The sequence below is a fragment of the Rattus norvegicus genome, chromosome 1, assembly GCF_021556685.1.
Source record: "Rattus norvegicus strain SHRSP/BbbUtx chromosome 1, alternate assembly SHRSP_T2T, whole genome shotgun sequence".
Classification (NCBI taxonomy): Eukaryota; Metazoa; Chordata; class Mammalia; order Rodentia; family Muridae; genus Rattus; species Rattus norvegicus.
The window spans coordinates 133,486,611-133,511,410 of record NC_141534.1 but is presented as its reverse complement, the minus strand read 5'-3'; the positions used below and the strand labels follow the sequence as shown (position 1 = coordinate 133,511,410).

Below are 24,800 nucleotides of genomic sequence, written 5' to 3'. Positions count from 1 at the left end.
TAATTGCAGACTTAAAACTGCTCTATAAAACATGGGGAGAAAGGACAGATAGACTAGATTAAAATTTTTATCTCAAAGTGTAGAGAAATAGGATTGTGCTGTCCTTGGCATGGCCACTGAGAATGTAAAATGGAAGGAAAGCATCAGACTTTGACAATTCTGGTGTGTATGATATTCTCGACTTCTTTTCCTTTTGTAAACTACTAGCCAGGTCAATGATAATCTATGACAAAACTTGGGTTGCAGCTTATTGTTCTAGAGCAGTCCCAGCCCCAAGCACAAGGCAGGTGCATGACACCTGGAACTAGGATTTCTGAGGTATATGTTCCTTTTCAAGAAAAAAGTGTGTGTGTGTGTGTGTGTGTGTGTGTGTGTCTGTCTGTCTGTCTGTCTGTCTGCCTGTCTGTCTGTGGGGAGGGGGAAAGGGAGGAGAGAGAGACAGAGACAAAGGGAGGAAGGGAGGGAGAGAGGGAGGGAGGGAGAGAGAGATTTTATGCTTCTTGTGTGCCCATGCAGGTAGAGGCCAGATGGGGGCATTAGAACCTCTGGCTCTGGAGTTATGGGTGGTTGTGAGCCGTTTGATATGGGTACATTGGAAGAGAAATAAGTACTTTTGACCACAGAACCATCTCACCATGTCCCTAGACCCACTTCTGTTGTTAGAATGCTTACTTAGGTTGACTCTGGGCTCCTGTATTTGGCATCTGTGACTTTGAAGTAGTAATTTACTGTCTCTGGTATAGTTTCATATGTCAATTTTATAAAGAGGTTATGTGAATTAAAAAATGTTTTTATATGAACATACTACAAAAACATACTGGAAGGGCCTGATAAGAGACCTTTTAAAGTTATTTACCATGCCTGGTCATTTACAAAGCCTGGTGTGGTAGTTTAGACTTAGAATTAGCACTCAGGAAGCTCAGGCTGTGAGTTTGAGGCCAAACATAGCAAGGTTGTTGTCTTAAAAATATTTAGAATCTCAACCAAAAATAGATGGCAGAGATAGATTGATAATACTTGTTTCCCATTACTGTTTGAAAATTACAAACTATTTTCAGGTTTAGGGGAAAGGCTCTGGAAATCACCTGAAGCAAAGTTTTTTGTATAACAGCTATTTTCTTGAATCTTCAATTTTGGAATTAATTTTCAACATTCTAATTTTACCAGGAAAGATTGCTGAAATATTCCCCTTTCTTGTGTATACATTTTTTATAAATTAAGTGTTTGGGTTCACTATTACTGTTGTAGCTATGTAAATATATGTATGTTATATATTTTTACTTTATAATTAAGGTAAGTAATATATCATGATATATAGATATACACACATAGATACATATGACTATAGTAAATTTCTTCCATTTTGCTTTAATTTAATTGTATTTTCATTATGTTTGAGGCCATTGCCTATTATAGCCAATTATACTAGCTTTTCTTTTATAAAAATAATAATGATTACTCAAATATATTTACTAGAAGCAAAAGAGGAGATTGATAGAAAGAAGAGTCAGTAACAGTGATGATTAATATATAATTTAAAAAACTGGTATATTAATGATTAGAAGTTTGTGAATAACTGCTAAGTTTTTGAATATTTTAATGACTAAGTTCTTGACTATTTAAACGAAGAATTTGGACTAGTCATTGTAGATTTCATTTTCTTTTGCTGAAGGAAACATAATGATTTCTAAAATTGTTTGAAAATTATAAGGTACCTTTAAAGGCAGCTTTATTGATGTTTTATAAAGGACAGCTTCAGATAAAAGTGAGTCCCAGAATAATATTGACTTAGGTAGTATTATCTTTCTTTTTCATTTGATATCTTACAGTTAATAGGGGAATCAAATGAATGTAGCTGCTGTACCTAAAACAAAAAAGTTATATATGTTTTGATATAATATTTTTAGTTTTTAAAGTACCTTTTACATATCCAGGTTTACTTCCAGTCATTGAAAATTAATATTAGATGTCTTTTATTTTATGTTTTCTGATTTCCGTTGTATGGTCAACCAAAACTCATTTTGGTTTGGGATCATAAATAGTAATAATATGCCATACTTGGATATACAGTTTTTAGTAGTAATATCATATATTTGGATTATATTACCCCAAATATCTAAAAAGTTTATTTTAGCCTCCATGGTACATATAATGCATATACTTGCAACTTTCTTGTTAAACAGGTTATTTTCACTTAGAAATTGCCAAGATCTTTAGCTAGTTTAGTGGTATTATATGTTTGGGGCTAGAAGGATCTGGGTTTTCTCATTCTAGGTGTGGTATGCTATCTCAGACATAATGGAGTGAAGAAATAGAACCTGGAAATTGCACAAGGTGCTGAAGTAGAAGCAAAGTTTTAGGAATGTTTAAAGGTTCATTCTTAAACACTTTTTTTGCTGTGGGGATTTTTTCTTTCTCAATTTTAAAAGCAGCTCTTAGTTTTCATTTGTAGTTACTTTTTTCCTCATCACAGTGATTATATTAAATGAAAACAGTGGAAAAAAAAAACTTCCCAGAAGTTACTAATTTCTGTTTCCTGCCTTGTGTCACTTAGTTTTTTTTTTTAATGTTTTATCCATAGACTTTTAGAAACAAAACTAGATCTTATTTTATACCATAAATGAATTGTGAAGATAGGCTGTTGATTATTAAGCCTGTAACATTGTGTGGACAGGCCGTCCTGTGTGCTTCTGTCTTACCTTCCTCACATCCCTGTTGCTTTGATTGCATTGGGTAAACATGCATAAACATGGATCTCTTGCCTCTTTGCTTTGGGTGTTGTTTCCTTATAATAAGTCTTGAAAGTAGACTTGAAATGGACTTTTCTAAGTTGAGAGTCCATTTCCCACATAAATATTGGGAGTTCAGTGTTGACCAAATTGTTTACAATCTCATGTCTAAAGCATACTTTGGAACTTTTATTATGTAACAAAAATAAATTTTTTTGTTTCTTGCGGTGGACTTTATTTTCTTTCCAGTTTATATTTTGTCTTCTTAATTTCTCCTGTATTCTTGAGACTCCCAAATGTATAATTTTTAGGCCTGCAGAATGAGTCTTAGGTTGAATTTCTCATTGATAATTCCACTTGTCTGTTGCCACTTCAAGTTTATATGTCCAAAATGGAATTCTTAAGTTTGTAAAGAAATAGTGAGTTATAAAAGATTTTCTCATAGTATTTATTTATTAAAATGAAGTTTTTGTTGCTTGTTTATAAGTAATTGTTTTATTACAGAGTATGTTTTAGTAGCTTTTGAAACATTTGATATGTTGTTGATTCACTAGAATCACAAAAGTAGAGGCCTGATTGGTTCAGTAATTGATACTAATACTAGTCAAGTTTAGTAATAGATTTTACCTTATTTTTAATGTCTGTGCACCTAAATACTTATTTCAAATTTTTTAAATTGGATTTATTTTTTAATTCTCCATTGTTTTAAAATTATCTGTTCATTTACTTGAAACACACACACAGAGGGAGGGAGGGGATGAAGGGAAGGGAGGGGGAAGAAGGGAGGAAGGAAGAGAGAGGCAGAGAGAGAGACAGAGAGATAGTAGCAGACAAACTGTTTTTGCACATGCTACACTGAGTGTATACATCTAAAGACAGGAGCGCTCATTTCCCCCATCTAGAGAGGGAGGAGGCAGTAGAGCAGACAGACAGACTGACTGACTGACTATCTGACTGATTGACAATGATTGTTTGCAAGTGGCACATTAAGTGCTTAAAGTTAAATGACAATGTCAGTCATTTCTCACCTTCTACCATCTGGTTACCAGGACTCAAGCATAGGTGCTCCAGGTTGGTGACAAGCGCGTTTATTCACTGAGCCATCTTGCTGGCCCTTTCTTTAACTATTGTAACTAGTACTTCATGGACATTGATTGTATATCAGTATGTACTTTAAATTCTTTAATAGATAACATCTAGAAGTAAAATTGTTGGCTCAAATAGTACTTTTACTTCTTTTCTTTTCTTGAAAAGCATCTGCCATACCTTTTTACCACAGCAGCTGCTGTATTTTGTGTTCTCATAAATTATACAGGGGTCTCAGGTATATAACCATGCTAATATTTCCTTTTTATATTTTAAAAAGTAATAGTGATTTGGGTTTGGCAAAATGGCTGGGTGAGTAAAAGCACTTTTTGCCAAGCCTAATGACTTCCTGAGTTTGATCCCTAGAGCTCACATGATGGATCTTTACTCAGTCCATAGTCTATGACTTAGCTCCCTTCCCCTCCCCATCCCCCCAGTCAGAAAGTGTAAATATCTTCTGTTGTGTGGAGAGGAGGTTTGCGTTTGCTTAACAATTAGTGATGTTGAACTTTTTTTTATTGATCAGTTTTTCATTTTTTTTTATTATTTTTTAATAGTCCAGCTGTTGTGCTCTCCTGGTACCTCCCCCCCCCACACACACACAATTCCTCATCTCATTTCTCCTCCCCCACTGTTTCAAAGAGGATGCCCCCATCCCCCCCAACCCCTCTAACCCAGCCAGGCCTCCTCACTCCCTGGGGCCTTAGGGTTAGGTAAATCTTTTCCTACTTAGGCCAGACCAGGAAGTCCTCTGCTATATATGTGTCAGGGGCCTCACACTAGTGTATGCTGCCTAGTTGTTTGCTCAGTGTCTGAGAGATCTCAGGGGTCCAGGTTAGTTGAGACTGCTGGTCTTCGTATGGGGTCGCCCTCCTTCTCAGCTTCTTCTAGCCTTTGCCTAATTCAACCACAGGGGTCCCCAACTTCAATCCATTGGTTGGGTGTAAGTATCTGCCTCTGTCTCAGTCAGCTACTTGTTGGGTCTCTCAGAGGACAGCTATGCTAGGCTCCTGTCTTTAAGCACACCATAGCCTCAGTAATAGTGTCAGACCTTGGATCCTCCCCTTGAGATGGATCCCAAGTTGGGTCGGCCACTGGACTGCCTTTCCTTCAGTCTCTTCTCCATTTTTGTCCCAGCAGTTCTTTTATACAGGAACAACTCTGGGTTAGAATTTTTGATTGTAAGATGGCAAACCATCCCTCCACTTGATGCCCTGCCTTTTCTTTTCTTTTCTTTTCTCTCCTCTTCTTTTCTTTTCTTTTTTAAATTGGATATTTTTTATTTACATTTCAAATGTTATTCGCTTTCCTGGTTTCCCATCCATAATCCCCCTCTCCTATCCCCCTCCTCTTCTATAAGGGTGTTGCCTCTCCCCAAACACCCTCCCTTCCCACCTCTCTGCCCTGACATTCCCTACAATGGGGGATCCAGCCTTGGCAGTACCAAGGGCTTCTCCTCCTATTGGTGCCAACAAGGCTATCCTCTGCTACATATCCAGCTGGAGCCATGGGTCAGTCCATGTGTAGGATTTGGGTAGTGGGTAGTTCCTGGGAGCTCTGGTTGGTTGTTCTGGTTTGTTCTTATGGGCTTGCAAGCCCCCTCAGCTTCTTCAATCCTTCCTCTAATTCCTCTAACATAGACCCCATTCTCAGTTCAATGGTTTGCTGCTTAGCATTCACCTTTGTATTTGTCACGCTCTGACTGAGTCTCTCAGGACACAGCTATATCAGGCTTCTGTCAGCATGCACTTCTTGGGTACATCAATGTTGTCTAGGTTTGGTGGCTCTGTGTGTGTGTGTGTGTGTGTGTGTGTGTGTGTGTGTGTGTGTGTGTGTGTGTATGGGCTGGATGCCCAGGCGGGGCAGGCTCTGAATGGTCAATCCTTCAGTCTCTGCTCCAAACTTTGCCTCCATATACCTTCCTATAAATATTATTGTTCCCCCTTTTAAGAAGGACTGAAGCATCCATACTTTGGTCTTTCTTCTTCTTGAGTTTCATGTGGTCTGTGGATTGTAGTAATTTGAGCTTTTGGACTAATATCCACTTATCAGTGAGTACATACCATGTGTGTTTTTTTGTGATTGGGTTACCTCACTCAGGATGATATTTTCCAGTTCCATCCATTTGCCTACGAATTTCATAAAGTCATTGTTTTTGACAGCTAAGAAGTACTCCATTGTGTAGATGTACCACATTTTCTGTATCCATTTCTCTGTTGAAGGACATTGGGGTTCTTTCCAGTTTCTGGAAATAAATAAATAAGGCTGCTATGAACATAGTGGAGCATGTATCTTTGTTGTATGTTGGAGCCTTATTATAAAGTTATAAAGACCTTGGCAGTCAGAAGTACTGTTTCTGTGTGTCAGTGAAGTTGTTGATCTCGTTGTGCCTCATTCATTGTGAACTGCTTGTTCCATGAGTCGCTGAGATGCTCTGCTAAAATCAACTTACTGTAACTCGGTTCAGACAGGCCTTTGGAGGTTGGCTTTTTGTACAGTCAAATTTCTATTTCAGATTTAGTTAATTTGGAAAAAGCCAATTTATATAGAAGTAACAATCAGTACAGTAGTAACACTGTGAAAGAAAACACATCCTCAATGCATTTGGTAGAATATTAGACTCTCATGTAGACATTTTAAAGTCCCTATCCTGGGTAGTAAAAGAATGTGTCTCTGATGTTGCTGGCAATATGACATTAGTAAAAGCTAATGTGCTGGTGGTGGTGGAGGCACAAGCCTTTAATTCTAGTACTCTGGAGGCAGAGGCAGGTGGATTCCTGTGAGGCCAGCCTGGTCTACAGAGTGAGTTAGTAAGATGACATTGTAGTAGGTGTTATAATTGTGTAAGTTAAAAAGTAAAATGATGAACGTGGGAAGATTAGTAAGCAGGGAGGCACTAATGCTAGGAAGTGAAGAACCCAGTGCTTACAGCAGATTTACATTTTATATGGCCTCAATTTGCATGATGAATTTTATAGCCATGTATATGTAATATTATCAAAGGTTTGGTCTCAAGAATTTACACATTCATATTCAACCCATCCCCCAAATAGCTTATAGTTTCCTTTACCAAGTTGAATTGGTCTTGATTTAGATCAAGAAGGTAGTATTTCAACTGAATCTTAACAGATGAGATAATCATTCAATGGCTAGAGAAATAGTTCACTTAAATGTATAATAATGTAAAGTTTATATAGTATCTTTGTGGATTGAATAGTATTAAAAATTTAGCTGTAGAATAAATTGATTTAGAAGAATTTTAAGGGCAAATTGGGGCCATTCGTATTCATTATCTTTCGCATTAAAGTCATCAGGAGCTATGAAGAATATCATATGTTGTTGACAACATAAAACAGAAATCTAATCCCAATGTTTGTCCCTTTACTGGATGACCTTTGGCACATTACTTAATTCCTTCTGTGTCTCTATATTCCTAGTCCTCATATTTACAAATGGAGATAGTAACGCCTAATGAGATTCTAGATAAAAATGAATGAATGAATGATTTTTCTATTTTTAGAAAAATGCATGGCATATAGAAAATCTCAGCAATGTTGGATGTTATTATTATTAATTATTATTGTTATTATTATCATTATTGTTATGTACATTATAGAAATCTCAAACACCAGCTGCATTTGCTTAGAGAAAAAGGCACCAGTAGATCCAGGAAAACTTTTAAAGGGTAAAGTCATTAAGACTTCAACCTGTTTACTCTAGTTTTGTAAATAGAAATTACAGCTTAAGAATGCTTGTTTTACTGTGTTAGCATAAAAGCAGATTGGAAGCTTGTATCGCATTTAATGATTTGTAAGTTGTGAAGAATTGAAATCCTGTAATTTGTGTTTTCTTTTAGATTTTTAAGACAATTTCAGCGGCAGCCTTGGACTGGAAGGTTAAATAATAGGAACTGTGTACGATGCATTAGGATATTGAAGAAAATTAGCTTCTGAATTAATTATTTGGAATATAAGGAAGAAAAGGTGACTTTTGAAAATGGGGCGAAAGAAAATACAAATTACACGCATAATGGATGAGAGGAACCGACAGGTAAATCAAATTTTTATTTGTTTAATTTGTCATCATATTTTTAAACCATAGTGTAGAAAGTATCTTTTTCCATGTGTGCAGTAGAAAAGTCAAGTCACTGTAACCCTTTCATTTTTACTCATGAATTTGCATACAGTGCCTAGTCTCTGGTACACAACTCACTTTGCTAGTCTTTTGTGATTGTTGTCAGAGTATCACCTCTTACCATACCAAGGACTGTAATGCTTTCTACTCTCTTACATTTTGGGCTTACCTGAGAAGAAGTGAACATATTTGAAGCCATATTATCTCACATATTTCTTAAGCACATATTTATCAGCTTTAACTGATACCTTTGCCGGACCAGTGTGAGTTGATTTTTTGAGATTTAGGATAATTTCGGTATGATTCTGATCCATGAAGAGTCCAATTGTTGTATTAAAACCGATTGACAATGTTTTCAAAACTAGCTGCCTGGTTTCCCAAGTGTTCTTAGCACCAGCAGCCTATTCATTTGCATAGTTTCTATATTGAGTAGTTGCCATAAAACTCTCTGACCCCTACGCTCTAAATCTTTGATATCTGTCTGCAGTCTTAAGAAAAGTTGACTGACTTTTTGATTTAGAGAAAAGAAGAAAAAAGAATTTCAGAGACTATCATAGTAAGCAGCTCACTCCTCATGTTCAAAGCATGTTCCACAGGGAGAGATGTTATCTGGAAGTTTGTCAGAGGTTTGAAGAACAGCTTCTGCAAGCTCAGTAGGATCTGCGGTAGCACTCAGAATGTGCTTTCAGAGAAGGTCAGTGTAGACGTTTACCGAATTCAGATGGAACCGTAGACACAGCTCAGTGAGTTGCAGGGGGAGCGGGTATTAATGGGAGTCATCACCATAGTTCAGCTCTTGTTTCAGCTCCTAACAACTGCTAAGCAAAAGGATATAATAAGGCCTCCACAGTTTGTATAGTACATTAGGATGGTTGATAAAATAGGGGAGGTTGAAATAACTATCCCATCATTGGAAAGGAATGAGTCCAAGGACTACCGCATGTCAACACGTGAAGATGGTGACATGTAGAGGAAGGAGAATCTGCTTGTATGCAAGGTGAGAAGTAGCATAACATCTCCCAGCTCTTATCTCATGAATACCCACGGTTAAATTGGGCATAGTTAGTCTAGACCTATGTGCTAAAGACTGAATGTTCAAAGGGAGAGAGAAACGGTGCCTGTTTAGCTCTGTAGTGGGGACTTGATAAGTTGAGAGGATGACTTTGTCTAAAAAGAGAAAAAGTTGGGCAGGAAGGGAGAGAGGGTGAATTTGAGAGGAGTGAAGGGAGGGGATGAATATGATGAAGAAACTGTACAAAATTATCACTGAAATAATAAATAATTTTGACATCTTACAAGTCCTGTTACTACTGTGGCTGAAATAGCTATAGACTTGAGATGAAAATAAAGTCTCCATTGTTTTGTAGAATAAATGCATTCTTGACCAGTTGGTTCTAGAGAAAGTATAATATATCAAATTCTGTTCCAATTGGCTTATGTTGTAAACTCAGAAATTGTTTGTATGTATGAGAAAAAGGCATCTCATTTGAGGAGGAGAAAGGTATTTTTAACATTCTGGCCAGTATTTTACATACATATTACAAGTAAATAACTTCCTTCTTTCTCTTTCTCTCTCTCCTCTTTTTCTCTGCAAAGGAAGAAGGAGAGAAGATATAATTGGGCAATTTGTTTTGTAGATTAAATTTGGTATAGGCACGTCTGTCATAAAGTAAAATGGTATCTTAATTTTACTTTTCAAAAAGCGAATTCAGAGTTCGAGTTGGGGTTCGAATTTTTTCTTTCTTCCATAAAAGGGAAAATAGTTTCTAATTTACCCAAATTAAGTATACTTTTAAGAGACTAAATTAGATTCTGGAAGATCATTAAAATATAAATATTTATTCTCTCTAGAAGTTTAAGTATATAGCATATAAAAATGAGATCAGATACTGGGAGAGTTTATGTAAGAATCTGTAATTTATAGTAAATAATTTAGGGAAATATAATAGAAAAGCTAATAGCAAGTAGAGTTTTGAATTCTAAGTATGAATTAACTTTATAAAGCTATACTCAAGGTCTGAAAAAGTACATGGAAAAGTCTTTGTGACATGCCCTGATGCACTACCCCAGAGCTACTGTTTGTCCTACCTCCTGGTCTCCAGCCCCAAGGGAAGTCATTTTAACTAATCCTCCACACTGTCGCATAAATTCACCTGTTGTTTCCATTCACTTGTCCGGTATGTGTTCTTTCGAGCAGTTCTATGCTTGTAAAATTCATGACTGTTGCCTTTGCATGTAAATGTGTGTCAGCTTATTTATATATTTTTATCAGTGTATAACAATGTAACATAATTTATATTTATATTTATCTGTCTTAAATAGACTTTTTTCTTTTGCTTTCATGCTATCATGAAGAGTTCACTTCATTCTTATTTTGCGCACACAAATACTTGGTCTTATATCTACAGTACAGTAATTGAGTTAAAAGGGTTTTGTCTGATCAGCTTTTGTGAAGGTGGACAAGAGCTTCCTTTTTTGTTTTTTTTTTTAAAACAAATTTGAACAAACACACACAAAAACAAACCAATAAGACAAAAATAACAAAATAGAAACACTCCAATCTCAGTACACATGAAAACATTTCTCTTTTCCAGAAATTAGTTTCAAATAGTTTGTGGGTTAGGAGGAGGACTTCGCAGCTTCTCTCCCTTCTCAGTGCTGGGCCTTTGGCTTGAACACACATCTGCCAAATTCTCAGTGAATTCATGTTTGTATAAGTCCTGTTGTATTTGGAATTCATGTTTGTGTAAGTCCTGTTGTATTTGGAATTCATGTCTGTGTAAGTCCTGTTGTATTTGAAAGAAACTGTTTCCTTGGAATCAGCACTCTGGCTTTTATAATCTTTGCATCTCTTCCTTTCCATAGATCTCCAAACCTTAAGGAGAGGGATTTGATGAAGACATTCCATTTAGGACAGAGTGATTCAAATTCTCACTCTCTGCATAGTCCAGTTAATGTGGGTCTCTATTAATTCCCATCTTCTGCCAAGACACTTCTCTGATAAAGGCTGAAGGGGTCACTGAGCTGAGTAGAGTAGCATGTCACTGGGTGTCATTGCCATGTTCCGTTAGCAGAATGATAGTGTATTTTCCTGTAGGCCCAGCACCTATCTAGACAGGCTCTCGGTACTATAGCAGTATAAGCTACGGGTTCTGTGTCACAGAGTAAGCCTTAAATCCAGGCAGAAAGTGGTTGAGTACTCCCATAACATCTGTGCCACTGTACACCAGGATATTTTATATATGTTGCATGTTGCAGGATTTGTCCCTGGTGATACGGATGACTACTTTTCACTGTGTTAGCATGTAGAGTACCTTCTAACACCACGCATGCTAGTTGGTAGAGGTAAAGCCTCTAGTTAGGAACCAATTTAATGTCTTCATGCTCAGTGACATAAGTAAAGGTCCTCATCAGTATGCCCTACTATCAGGTTGTGGAAAGCCACCAATAGCCTTGGCAATACCTGTGGTGTTTAAAGAGTAGGGCCAGGGAACCCTTTTGACCAACAACTCAACAAGATGTAGCTTATTCCTAGAATTAAAGATTTTACTTAGTGGCATAAGATGTCTAGTTGTGACACTGTTTCTTCTGGTATATGGTGACTCCATTTAAAGTCCTTTCATTTATGTACATATTTTAGCTTCTACAGTAGTAGGTTCTGTATGTTTTTCAGAGGGTCTTTAGTGTGAATTGTCCTTCCCATATTTCCTCCTTTATCCCCCACCCCCAATCCTCCTAGTATCCCTTTGATCTCTTTTTGACACTGTGTTCTATTTTCCCTTACTTGAGAGGTCCCTTCCTCCTCCCTGGTCCCCTACTTAACCTCTGCATTTACCTGGATTTCACAAGAGTTTTCTAAAGTGTTAGTGCTTAATTTCTATTTAGCTAGCAGTGTGATGCTAGCTACTTACAATCTGTACTAGTACTTAGAATTACCCTTTCCACTTAATCCATTCTAGTAGACTAGTAGACAAGCAATAGCAACTAATTTTAATCCGAAGTTTCAGTCGTATCTGATTAAGTTGTTTTTTCTTTACATGATTTTATGTTATCAGAAGAGTGTTTGTGTGTGTCTGTCTGTCTGTCTCTCTGTGTGTCTGTCTGTCTGTCCCAATGAGTTCATCAGGATTATGGGTTGTGTATCTGAGCATGGATGAGAGTTTGTTTACAAGAGAATGGCTACCTTACTAGTGGCTATATTACTGGAAAAAAAAGTATGTCTTTTACTCCCTCACCAATCATTAGCTGCACTAACTGCTTAGATTTCGTTAGGGAGCAGGGAGGCCTTCTCTCCTCCATGACAAGGTGTTAACAGGCTTCTTCTTATGGAGGTTTGTGTAGGTAATCATAGCTGCTGTTTGTTTGAGAGTCCAGTAACCATGCCTTGTTCAGAAATCAGTATTACATACTTCCTGTATTAGTCAGGATTCTCTAGAGAAACAGAATTGATAGAATTATGAATATCAACTCAATCAAGAAAAATCTGTCACAGGTATACCCATTAGCTTGACTTTTGGTTAATGCCAGATGGAGTCACATTGGCAATGAAAAATAGCAGTTACACCCTCACACACTTTTCTTTTTATAGATTAAAGGGGGAGTCTTACTAAGGTGCTCAAGCCGGTCTCATTTGTGGGTTCCAGTGTCCCTTCTACTTTAGTCTCCTCAGTTCTAAGGCTATAAGCATAGGATAGCATTTTAGGTTCTGCTAGGCTTACCTTTTTGTTCTTTTCATTATTGCTGATGCTATTTATATCCTATTTGAGAACTTTCATTTGCCAAAGGCAGTGAAGAGAATTTGTTTAAAATATAAGGACAGTCTGACTGTTACACGCCACACCATTTAATCACCAGGGCTGATTCAGCTAAATTGGCTGTCTAGACTAGTTCTTGTGCTGTCCCTGGTGTGTGCCTGGTAAAGAAGATCATGTTACCAGTAGAGGTGGACTCAGACACACTCCCTGCTCAGACCTCCAAACAAGGGCTAAGATAATTATTCTCTACTTTCTTCTAGAAGTGTTTCTGTTTCACTTTACATGTTTTGGTTCTATTATCCTTTTGGAATTTATGTTTGAGTTGAAGGGTAGAAAAATTATTATTTTCCTATTATATTGGTTTTCAGTGACCCATATAATTTCTTGCATTTCTCTCCTGCCTGAGTTTGAATAAAATAAAATGTATTTGTGGTCTCTTTCTGGATCCTGTATTCAGTTGTATTTGCTTATTTGTGTATCCTTGCTCTGTTCCACACCACACTGTTGCAATTACTATAATTTGCTATCTGGTAGCATAGTTGGTTGCCATTGTCTTTCTGCAGAATAAGCTGACTGTCTTTCCCTTTCTATTTCCAAACGAAACTGTCAGCTCAATGTTTGCACAAAGGTAACCAATCAGGAATCTTCCTGGACTCGGGTTTTCTCCACTAAATATGTGCATTCATTGAAGGACACAGAAGACTTTATAATTATTAGGTCTTATCACCTGTGAACATTCTTACTTTTCATTTAGTTTTTATTAGCTCTACCCATAGGGTTTGATGCTTTTGAGTATATAGATATTAGGCATTTTAAACTTATTTCTAGATATTTGATTTTAAAAACATAGTTCCTAGGAACTGGTGAGAAGGCTCAGTGGTTAAGAACACTGACTGCTCTTCCAGAGGACCTGAGTTCAACTCCCAGCAACTACATGGTGGCTCACAACCATCTGTAATGGGATCTGATGCTCTTCTGGTGGGTCTGAAGACAGCTATAGTGTACTTATATACATAAAATCAATAAGTCTTCAAAACAAAAACCAAAAAACATAGTTCCCCAAATTTTCTTTTTTAAAATTTTATTTATCATTATTACTTTGAGTGAGTGTATAATTTGTTCGTGTTGGTACATGTGAGGTGCAGCACACTTGTGGAGGCCAGGGGACAACTTTGTAGAGTTGTTTCTCTCCTTCCACCTCATGTGGGTTGTAGGGATTGAACTCAGATTCTTGGACTTGTATGGAAAGTGCCTTTGCTGTCATCTCACTAACCCCCCAGTTTGTGTTTTCTGTAGTTTCGTTGCTAAGTACTATTTATAAAAGTATAGTTCTTTTCATATGAATGTTAGCCAGTAACCTTGCTTGAGATCACCTGCTGCTTCTAATACTTGATATGTATTTCTGTTTATTAAGATGCAGATGCCTTCATAGACTAAGGAAGAAAACATTACAATGTTTTTCAAAGGTTCTGTTTTCAAAGGTTCAATATAGGGAATAGTGGCACAAAGATTGTTGTGTTCGTTATTTGGAAGTCATGTCAGTCCTGACATATTTGCTACAGATACTCTTATCTGTAAAAGAAAATGAGATATTCAGTCTATAATTTTTCCATAGACCTGTTCATCTTTTCCTTATGAAGGTAATCAGTCATTCACTTTGTTTTCCTTAACATGCACTCATTGAAAGCATATTATTTTACATTGTATCTGAATGGCTTTACTTTCTCACATGATGGCATGGTAGTTTCTCTTGGCTTTTGTTTAGTGCTGGACTTTTGTGATCTGACTCATTCCTTCAGTTCAGCTGCTTGTTTATCATGCTCATAGCAAAGACCATGTGTGTGCTGTTCGGATAGCTCACTGTATGTACTTGAGAGCATAACTTCCTGACAAGTGGGCAAGGAACACTTCTGTGATACGTATCACTTAGAGAGTAACAGTTCTTAGAAGTTCTCTGTGATCTGAACTTTGGTTGTCTGTGTAGTATCTGTATTGTTAAGCTGTGGTCAGTCTCCTTTATTCTTTGCCCTTGTTCTCCCACTGTGTTCTGTTTTCTTGTTCCTAAAATGTATCTGAAAACAAATATACCAAGATGTTGAAAATTTAAATACATATTTTTAGAAGTTATTTATTAGTATGTGTGTTTATATTTGTGTATGTGACAGTGCTGGCATGTGCTGGATTGTACACACAGAGAATTTAGGAGACAACTTTTAGGAATTCTCTCCTTCCATTGTGAATTTGATCTTGGGAGTGAACTTAGATGGTTTGGTTTGCTTGTGGGCCCAAGCTGTTGAGATTTTATAAAAACAACAACAACAACAACAACAACAACAACAACAACCTTCTGTCTTTTATATTTAGAAGAAAACTACAGTATTTTATAAAAACTAAAATATCTTTAAGATAGATATTGACAGATATTACATAAAAAGTGGTCTGGATATATAGCAAATTTTACGCATCCAGTCTGTCTTTCAAACAGTACATTGTATTAGCTACTTAATTTTTTTAGTTAAGTAGAAGTTCATTGGCCACTGGGATATTTAAATGATCATAGATTATACTTTCTGCACATGAGAAATAGAAGACCATAAGATGACTTTGAGCATATTAAGATCTGTGAAATTAAGATAAAATTTTTATTCCTAGAGTTGTAGCTGTTTAAATGTATTACCAAAAGAAAGGAAAGCTGACACCTTACCTTAATGATAAATGTTAGGCTACTCTGCCGTCTTTAACTTTTTCACTTTACGAGGAAGTGAAACAAAAGCATTTTCTTTATTGTTGCTCTTCTTTTGGACAAGCATATTACAGCTGTAACTCGGAAGTACGTTGTAGTAATCGTATGCCTGTGAGAAACGACTGAAGTGTCCACAGTAGCTTTCTCTCACAGAGGAAATCCTGGCTCTTAGGGAGCTAATGCAGCACTTCACTAGTCTAGTCTAGACCAACAGTTGAGAGTCCCTAAGAAGAAAGCTATATGGCATTTTTAAGTTCAGAACAAAATAGCATAAAAATATATCTATATAATGGTATTGACCTCTGTGCTCTCCTATTTCTCTTATATGCTAATTTTCTGTAGATCTCCTTTGTGTGGTAAGTTGCCTACTTATATCTTTTGTCCATCTTTGAAAATCAGATTTTTAATTTTCTTTTATTGAGTTTTAGTGTTTTGCATATGTTAGATAATGTACTGTGTGAGGTACTGTTTATCAAAGGTATCCTTGATTTTTCTTTTTATTTTCTTACAGGGTCTTTTATAGAGTAGAAGCCTCTAATTTCAGGAAAATTCAGTTAAATGTCTTCTAAATAGATCATATTTAATAGACCTTTTGAAAAGGGTCATACCAAGCCCCAATTCATTTGTGAGCCTTGTAAATTTACATTTTATATTTAAGGCCTTGTATCCATTTTGAGTTAATTTCTTTGAGAGCTTAAGGTCTATAACTGAATTTATTATTTTTTTTTATGCTTTGGGTAAAGCATGGAAACAAATAAGTTGACCTCAGTTTAAAGATTTTTTAATTTCATTTTTCTTGGATATTTTATGTATTTACATTTCAAATGTTATCCCCTCCCCCCCCCCATACCCACTCCTCTCTGCTTCTATGAGGATGCTCCCACTCCCACCCACCCATTCCAACCTCAACACCCTGTCATTACCCTGCATTGGGGAAATGAACCTTCACAAGACCAAGGGCTTCTCCTCCTATTGATGCCAGACAATGCCATCCTCTGCTACATATGCAGCTGGAGTCATGGGTCCCTCCATGTGTACTCATTGGTTGGTGGTTTAGTACCTGGGAGCTCTGGGGTCTGGAAGGTTAAAACTGTTGTTCTTCCTATGGTGCTGCAAACCCTGTCAGCACCTTGACTCTCTTCTCTAAGTCCTCTATTGGGGTCCCCTTGTACAGTCCAACGGTTAGCTGCAGGCATCCTCATCTGTATCAGTAGGGCTCTGGCAGAACCTCTCAGGAGACACCCATATCTGTCTCCTATCAGCAAGCACTGGCGTCAGCAATAGTGACTGGGTTTGGTCTCTGGATGACCTTTTCTTCAGTCCCTGTTCCACTCTTTGTCCCTATAATTTCCTCCTGTGAGTATTTTGTTCTGCCGTCTAAGAAGGACATGAAGCACCCACATTTTGGTCTTCCTTCTTCTCGGGCTTCATATGACCTGTGAATATTTTTCGTAGGTATTCCAAGCATTTGGCCTAATATCTATTTATCAGTGAGTACATACCATGTGTGGGTTTTTTGTGCCTGGGTTACCTGATTCAGGGTGGTATTTTCTAGTTCCATCGATTTGCCTATGAATTTCATAAAGTTATTGTTTTTGATAACTGAGTAGTATTCCATTGTGTAAATGTACCACATTTTCAGTATCCATTCCTCTGTTGAAGGGTATCTGGGTTCTTTCCAGCTTCTGGCTATTATAAATAAGGCTGCTATGAACATAGTGGAGCATGTGTCTTTGTTGTATGTTGGAGCATCTTTTGGTTATATGCCCAGGAGTGGTATAGCTGGGTCCTCAGGTAGTACTATGTCCAATTTTTTGAGGAACCACCAGACTAATTTCCAGAGTGGTTGTACCAGTCTGCAATCCCACCAACAATGGAGAAGTGTTTCTATTTCTCCATATCCTCACCAGCATCTGCTGTCACTTAAGTTTTTGATCTTAGTCATTCTGACTGGTGTGAGGTGGAATCTCAGGGTTGTTTTGATTTGCATTTATTTCCCTGATGACTAAGAATGTTGAACATTTCTTTAGGTGCTTTGCAGCCATTCGATATTCCTCAGCTGAGAATTCTTTGTTTGGCTCTGTGCCCCATTTTTTTTTTAAAGATTTATTTATTTATTTATTTTAGAAGTACACTGCAGCTGTCTTCAGACACACCAGAAAAGGACAGCATATCTCATTACAGATGGTTGTAAGCCACCATATGGTTGCTGGTATTTGAACTCAGGACCTCTGGAAGAGCAGTCAATGCTTTTAACCACTGAGCCATCTCTCCAGCCCCTGTACTCCATTTTTTAAAATAGGGTTATTTGGTTCTCTGGAGTCTAACTTCTTGAGTTTTTTGTATATATTGCATATTAGCCCTCTATCAGATGTAGGATTGGTAAAGATCTTTTCCCAATCTGTTGGTTACTGTTTTGTCCTAACCACAGTGTCCTTTACCTGACAGAAGCTTTGCAATTTTATGAGGTCCCATTTGTCCATTCTTGATCTTAGAGCACAAGCCATTGGTGTTCTGTTCAGGAAAATTTCTCCAGTGTCTGTGTGTTCCAGGCTCTTCCTCACTTTTTCTTCTATTTGAGTATATCTGGCTTTGATCCACTTGGACTTGAGCTTTGTACAAGGAGATAACAATGGATCGGTTTGCATGTTCTTCATGCTGACCTCCAGTTGAACCTGCATCATTTGTTGAAAATACTATCTTTTTTCCACTGGATGGTTTTATCTTCTTTGTCAAAAATTAAGTGACCATAGGTGTGTGGGTTCATTTCTGGGTCTTCAGTTCTATTCCACTGATCTACCTGGGTGTCTCTGCACACTTTTATGACGATTGCTCAGTAATACAGCCTGAAGTCAGGAATGGTGATTCCCCCAGAAATTCTTTTATTGTTGAGAATAATTTTCACTGTCCTGAATTTTTTTGCTTTTGCAAATGCATTTGCAAATTGCTCTTTCTAATTCTATGAAGAATTGAGTTGGAATTTTGATTGGGGTTGCATTGAATCTGTAGATTGCTTTTGACAAGATGGCCATTTTTACTATATTAATCCTGCCAATCCATGAGCATGGGAGGCCTTTCTTTCTTCTGAGATCTTCAATTTCTTTCTTCAGAGACTTGAAGTTCTTGTCATACAGATCTTTCACTTGCTTGGTTAAAGTCACACCAAGGTATTTTATATTATTTGTGACTATTGTGAAGGGTGTTGTTTCCCTAATCTCCGTTCTCAGCCTGTATATCCTTTGAGTAGAGGAAGGCTACTGATTTGTTTGAGTTAATTTTGTATCCAGCCACTTTGCTGAAGTTGTTTATCAGGTTTAGTAGTTCTCTGGTGGAACTTTTGGGGTCACTTAAATATACTATCATATCATCTGCAAATAGTGATATTTTTGACTTCTTCCTTTCGAATCTGTATCCCTTTGACCTCTTTTTGTTGTCTAATTGCTCTGGCTAGGACTTCAAGAACTATATTGAATAGGGAGAGAATGCGCAGCCTTGTTTGGTCTCTGATTTTAGTGGGATTGCTTCAAGTTTCTCTCCATTTAGTTTGATGTTGGCTAATGGTTTGCTGTATATGGCTTTTACTATGTTTAGGTATGGACCTTGAATTCCTGATCTTTCCAAGACTTTTATCATTGGGGTGGGGGGCGGGTTAAATTTTGTGAAATGCTTTCTCAACGTCTAATGAAATGATCATGTGGGTTTTTTTCCCATGAGTTTGTTTATATAGTGGATTACATTGATGGATTTTTGTATATTGAACCATCCCTAGTGATTGTTTTGATGTGTTCTTCGATTCAGTTTGCAAGAATTTTATTGAGTATTTTTACATCGATATTCATGAGTGAAATTGGTCTGAAGTTCTCTTTCTTTGTGTTTAGGTATAAGCGTAATTGTTGCTTCAAAGGAAAAATTGGGTAGTATTCCTTCTCTTTTTATTTTGTGGAATACATTGAAGAGTATTTGAATAGGTCTTCTTTGAACATCTGATATAGAATTCTGCACTAAACCCATCTGGTCCCGGACTTTTTTTGGTTGAGAGACTTTTAATGATTGCTTCTACTTCATTAGGGGTTATGGAACTGTTTAGATGGTTTATCTGATCCTGATTTAGCTTTGGTTCCTGGTGTCTCTAGAAAATTGTCCATTTCGTCCAGATTATCAAGTTTTGTTGAATATAGACTTTTGTAGTAGAATCTGATGATTTTTGAATTTCCTCAATTTCTGTTGTTATGTCTCCCTTTTCATTCCTGACTTTGTTGATTTGGATACTGTCTATCTGTTCTCTGGTTAGTGTGGCTAAGGTTTTATCTATTTTGTTGATTTTCTCAAAGAACCAGCTCCTGGCTTTGTTGATTCTTTGTCTAGTTCTTTTTGTTTCTACTTGGTTGATTTTAGCTCTGAATTTGATTATTTCCTGCCAACTCCCCCCTGTTGGGTGTATTTGCTTCTCTTTGTTCTAGAGCTTTCAGGTGTGCTGTCAAGCTGCTATAATGGATGCTGTCTCCAATTTTGGAGGCACTCAGAGCTATGAGTTTCCCTCTTAGCACTTCTTTCATTGTGTTCCATAAAATTGGGTATGTTGTGCCTTCAATTTCATTAAATTCTAAAAAGTCTTTAATTTCTTCTTTATTTCTTCTTTGACCAGGTTATCATTGAGTAGAGTGTTCAGCTTCCATGTGTGTGTGCTTTCTGTCATTATTGTTGTTATTGAAGAGCAGCCTTAGTCCATGGTGATCTGACAGGATGCATGGGATTATTCCTATCTTCTTATATCCGTTGAGGCCTGTTTTGTGACCAATTATATGGTCAGTTTTGGAGAAGGTACCCTGAGGTGCTGAGAAGAAGTTACATTCTTTTGTTTTAGGATGAAATGTTCTATAGGTATCTGTTAAATCCATTTGGTTCATAACTTCTGTTAGTTTCACTGTGTCCCTGTTTAGTTTCTGTTCCCATAATCTGTCCATTGATGGGGTGTTGAAGTCACCCACTATTATCGTGAGGTGCAGTGTGTGCTTTGAGTTCAGTAAAGTTTCTTTTATGAATGTGGGTGCCCTTACGTTTAGAGCACAGATATTCAGGATGTAGAGTTCATCTTGATGGATTTTTCCTTTGTTGAGTATGAAGTGTCCTGCCTTATCTTTTTTGATAACTTGTGGTTGAAAGTTAATTTAATTCGATATTAGAATGGCTACTCCAGCTTGTTTCTTGAGGCCATTTGCTTGGAAAAATTGTTTCCCAGCCTTTTACTCTGAGGAAGTGTCTGTCTTGTCACTGAGGTGTGTTTCCTGTATGCAGCAAAATGCTGGGTGCTGTTTCCATATCCAGTCTGTTAGTCTGTGACTTTTTATTGGGGAATTGAGTCCACTGATGTTGAGAGATATTAGGGACCAAGATTGTTGTTTCCTATTATTTTTGCTGTTACAGGTGGAATTATGCGTGGCTATCTTCTTTTGGGTTAGTTGAAAGGAGTTTACTATCTTGCTTTTTCTAGGGTGTAGCTTCCCTCCTTTTGTTGGAGTTTTCCATCATTTATCCTTTGTAGGCCTGGATTTGTGGAAAGATATTTTGTAAATTTGGTTTTGTCATGGAATATTTTGGTTTCTACATCTATGGTTATTGACAATTTTGCTGGATATAGTAACCTGGGTTGTCATTTATGTTCTCTCAGGGTCTGTAAGACATCTCTGCCCAGGATCTTCTAGCTGTCAGTTTCTGTTGAGAAGTCTGGTGTAATTCTGATAGGTCTGCCTTTATATGTTACTTGACCTTTTTCCCTTACTGCTTTTAATATTCTTTCTTTGTTTAGTGCATTTGGTGTTTTGACTATTATGTGACGGGAGGAGTTTCTTTTCTGGTCCAAACTATTTGGAGTTCTGTAGGTTTCTTATATGCTTATGGGCATCTCTTTCTTTAGGTTAGGGACGTTTTCTTATATAATTTTATTGAAGCTATTTAGTGACCTTTTAATTTGGCAATCTTCATTCTGTTCTATACCTATTATTCTTAGGTTTGATCGTCTCATTGTGTCTTGTATTTCCTGGATGTTTTAGTTTAAGAGCTTTTTGCTTTTTGCATTTTCTTTGACTATTATGTCAATGTTTTCTATGGTATCTGCCCCTGAGATTCTCTCTTCTATCTCTTGTATTCTGTTGATAATACTTGAGTCTATGACTCCTGATGTTTTTCCTAGGTTTTTTTTTTTTCTCCAGGGTTGTCTCCCTTTGTGATTTCTTTATTGTTTCTATATCCATTTTTAGATCCTAGATGTTAAATTCCTTCATTTGTTTGGTTGTTTTCCTGCAATTCTTTAAGGGATTTTTGTGTTTCTTTTTTAAGGGCTTCTACTTGTTTACCTGTGTTTTCCTGTATTTCTTCAAGGGAGTTATTTATGTCCTTCTTTAAGTGCTCTGTCATCATCATGAGATGTGATTTTAAATCCATATCCTGCTTTTCTGGTGTGTTGGGATATCCAGTATTTGCTGTGGTGGGAGAACTGGGCTCTGATAATGCTAGGCAGTCCTGGTTTCTGTTGCTTAGGTTTTTGCAATTGCCTCTCACCATCTGGTCATCTCTGATGTCTTGTCTCTGACTGGATCTTGTCCCTCCTGTGGGCTTGTGACCCTGTAAGCTTGTGATCTTTGAAGTGAGAGCGTTCTTGGCAGACCAGCTCTGTGCAGGCAAGTTTTGGATCCTGGAGTGTCTGTCCTTTGGCAGTCAATGAAGAGAAAGTAGGGTCCCACCTGTGGGATGTGGGCTTAGGAAGGAGAGTGCTCCTGGCAGACCAGCCCTCTGAGGGCAGGATTTTTGTCTGAGGGCTGTGAGGCAGCCCCAGTTCTGGGTGTAGATGGACACAGGAAAATGAATTTATTCTTTTAATTATAAAGGTGTTTCAGCATGGTTTGTTTTAAAAAGCTTCTTTTCTCAGTATTTTTAACTTCTTTGTAAAAGACCATTTGACTGTCTGAGTCTATGGTTCTTTTTTTCTCTTTGCTGTTCCGTATCTTTTGCCATATCCTTTGACCAATGCCACATAGGCTTAATTATTGTAGGCATATTTTAAGTTGTAAAGTACTTCGTTCTTTTTCTTCAGTATTCTTTTGAGTCTTCTGAAGTTTATAACTTTAAGACTTTTCTACATTCAGTATTCAGCAAATTTGGATTCTGGGTTTACCATCCTTTTGACATTTTGTTACAAGACTAAATCTCTTTAACATAGGATCAACTATCAAACTTCATTCCTTAGTATTTAGCTAGAAGAGTTAAAAACTTAATTTTATGCAAACTTATACATACCTGCTTACAACATGTTTATTTCTAATTGCCAAAATTTGGCAAATACTAATATGTTCTCCAGTGCATTAATGGAGAAATGAGTTTTACTAGATTCAAATAATTGACTCTCATTGAGTAGTTTTGGGGCAGTGGAAACACTTTGCATGATAATATAAATGTGTAATATATGATATATATCTACACACACATAACCACAAACCTGCAGACTATTCAAGAAGTGGACTCTGATGTAAATTGTGATGTGCCACTGTGGGCTTACCAGTTACGATAAATGTACTATTCTACCAGGGAACACTGACAACAGAGGAGGGCATGCATATGCAGAGATGGGAGATTGTACCTCTTACTCTAAAAGAAGTACTCTTTAATGTTAAAAATGGACAGTATTTCAGGTAAAATGAAGTTTGCGTTTAGAAAGCTTGCAAGTACTATATTAATAGTAGTTTTCGATTTATCAGCCTTGGTGCCATATTTGAAACATAATTTTTAAAAATCGGTTGCTAAGAAGGTATTGTCTAAGCTTACTATAGTTGTTATAATGAAGAGGAGATTGTTAATATGCTGAGTTCTTTGATGCGCCAATTCCTTCCTTCAGCATCAACCCTTTGTGATGTATAACTTCAAACAAATGCTTTTGAAATGAATTTTGGGAAGAGCAGAGAGGCTGAGATGGGTAAGTGGGTAAAGTGCTTGCGTGTTGCTCGGGCATGAGGACTGAAGTCTGATCCTCAGCATCCAAAGAGAAGTCAGTGATGGATTGTTAGTACCTCTGACCCCAGTGATGGAAGAGAAGAAACAGGCTGAAGGTCGGTAGAGCCTGCAGGCCAGCCACACTAGCCAATTGGTGATTACACTGACTTAATAAAATGGAAGCGCTGCAGAGATGACTCAGTGCCTACCAGTGCTCGTGCTTTCCCAACACCATCACTGAGCAGCTAACAACTGTTTGCATTTCCATCGCCAGAGGATACAGTGCCCTCTTCTGGCCACTGTGGACACCCACATATACATGGCATGCACTCAAACAAGGTAGTGGGGTGGCTGGAGAGAATGGCTCTGTGGTTAAGAGCATGTACTTCTTTTGCAGAGATCCTGAGTTTGGTTCTTGGCACTCACTCACTTTGGGCAGTTGACAGTAACCTGTAGCTCCAGATCCAAGGGTCTGGCAGCCTTACCCAGCTGCCAGGCACTGCATTTATGTGCACATACTCCCACACAGACACACATACATGTATATATAATTACACAGAAATCTTAAAAAAAAAAAGAGAGAGAGAGAGATGGAAATGTGCAAAAGAGGATTCTTTACATTGACCTCTGGCCCCCATACATGTATAAACCCCTGTGGAATATGCCAACATACACATACAGAACATACACATAAACACTTTCCCCCACAACACACAGTAAAAAAGAGCAACAGAAACTATTCTCTGTACTTATAATGAACATTTAAAGAATTGTTTGTTAAGCTTCCCCAGTGCATAATTTGAAGACGCATTACTTATCTCATCCAAAACACTATGATATTAATCTCTCTGATTTTCAAAGTATCTGTGGAATTCAAATTTTCATTGTAGCTAGTATATCAGATAATCAAGATGTAAGTAATTTAAAATTAACTATTTCAACACAATACTTTGCTTTTTACTATTTGTGAAATAGTATATTTAATAATAGTGTATTTAATAACGATATAAATGTTATGCCAGGATTCAAAAAAATCTGTATTCATAAGTCTAATAAAAACTAAACATTGGGCAGGACATGATGGTACATGCTTTTAATTCTTGTTCTTGCTAGGTAGAAGCAGGCTGGTTTCTATGAGTTGGAGGATAGCCTGGTCTACAAAGTGAATTCCAGGCTAGCCAGAGCTATATTGTAAGATCCAGTTGAAAAAGAATCAGCAACAAAAAATCTTTTTAATGACAATAGTACAAAAGATTAATACATAAATGAAAAAAATTAAAGGCATTTGGTAAAGCAGTAAGTTTACATGCATAACAATATTTTAGGTAGTAAAGGATGAATTATATAATAGGAAAATGATAAAATATAAGT

General features: G+C 37.1%; 1 protein-coding gene across 18 annotated transcripts in view; it reads left to right on the top strand.

Annotated features, from left to right (window-relative positions):
• Mef2a (myocyte enhancer factor 2a) overlaps window positions 1-24,800 on the top strand; it is a 133,993-nt gene that overhangs the window by 46,821 nt on the left and 62,372 nt on the right. For 11 of the 18 annotated variants that reach the window (NM_001437578.1, XM_087566305.1, NM_001437581.1 and 8 more), the window contains 1 exon segment: window positions 7,672-7,865. In NM_001437578.1, the coding sequence (NP_001424507.1) occupies window positions 7,812-7,865 (54 nt within the window). In that variant the 5' untranslated portion in view covers window positions 7,672-7,811. 18 annotated transcript variants of the gene reach the window in all.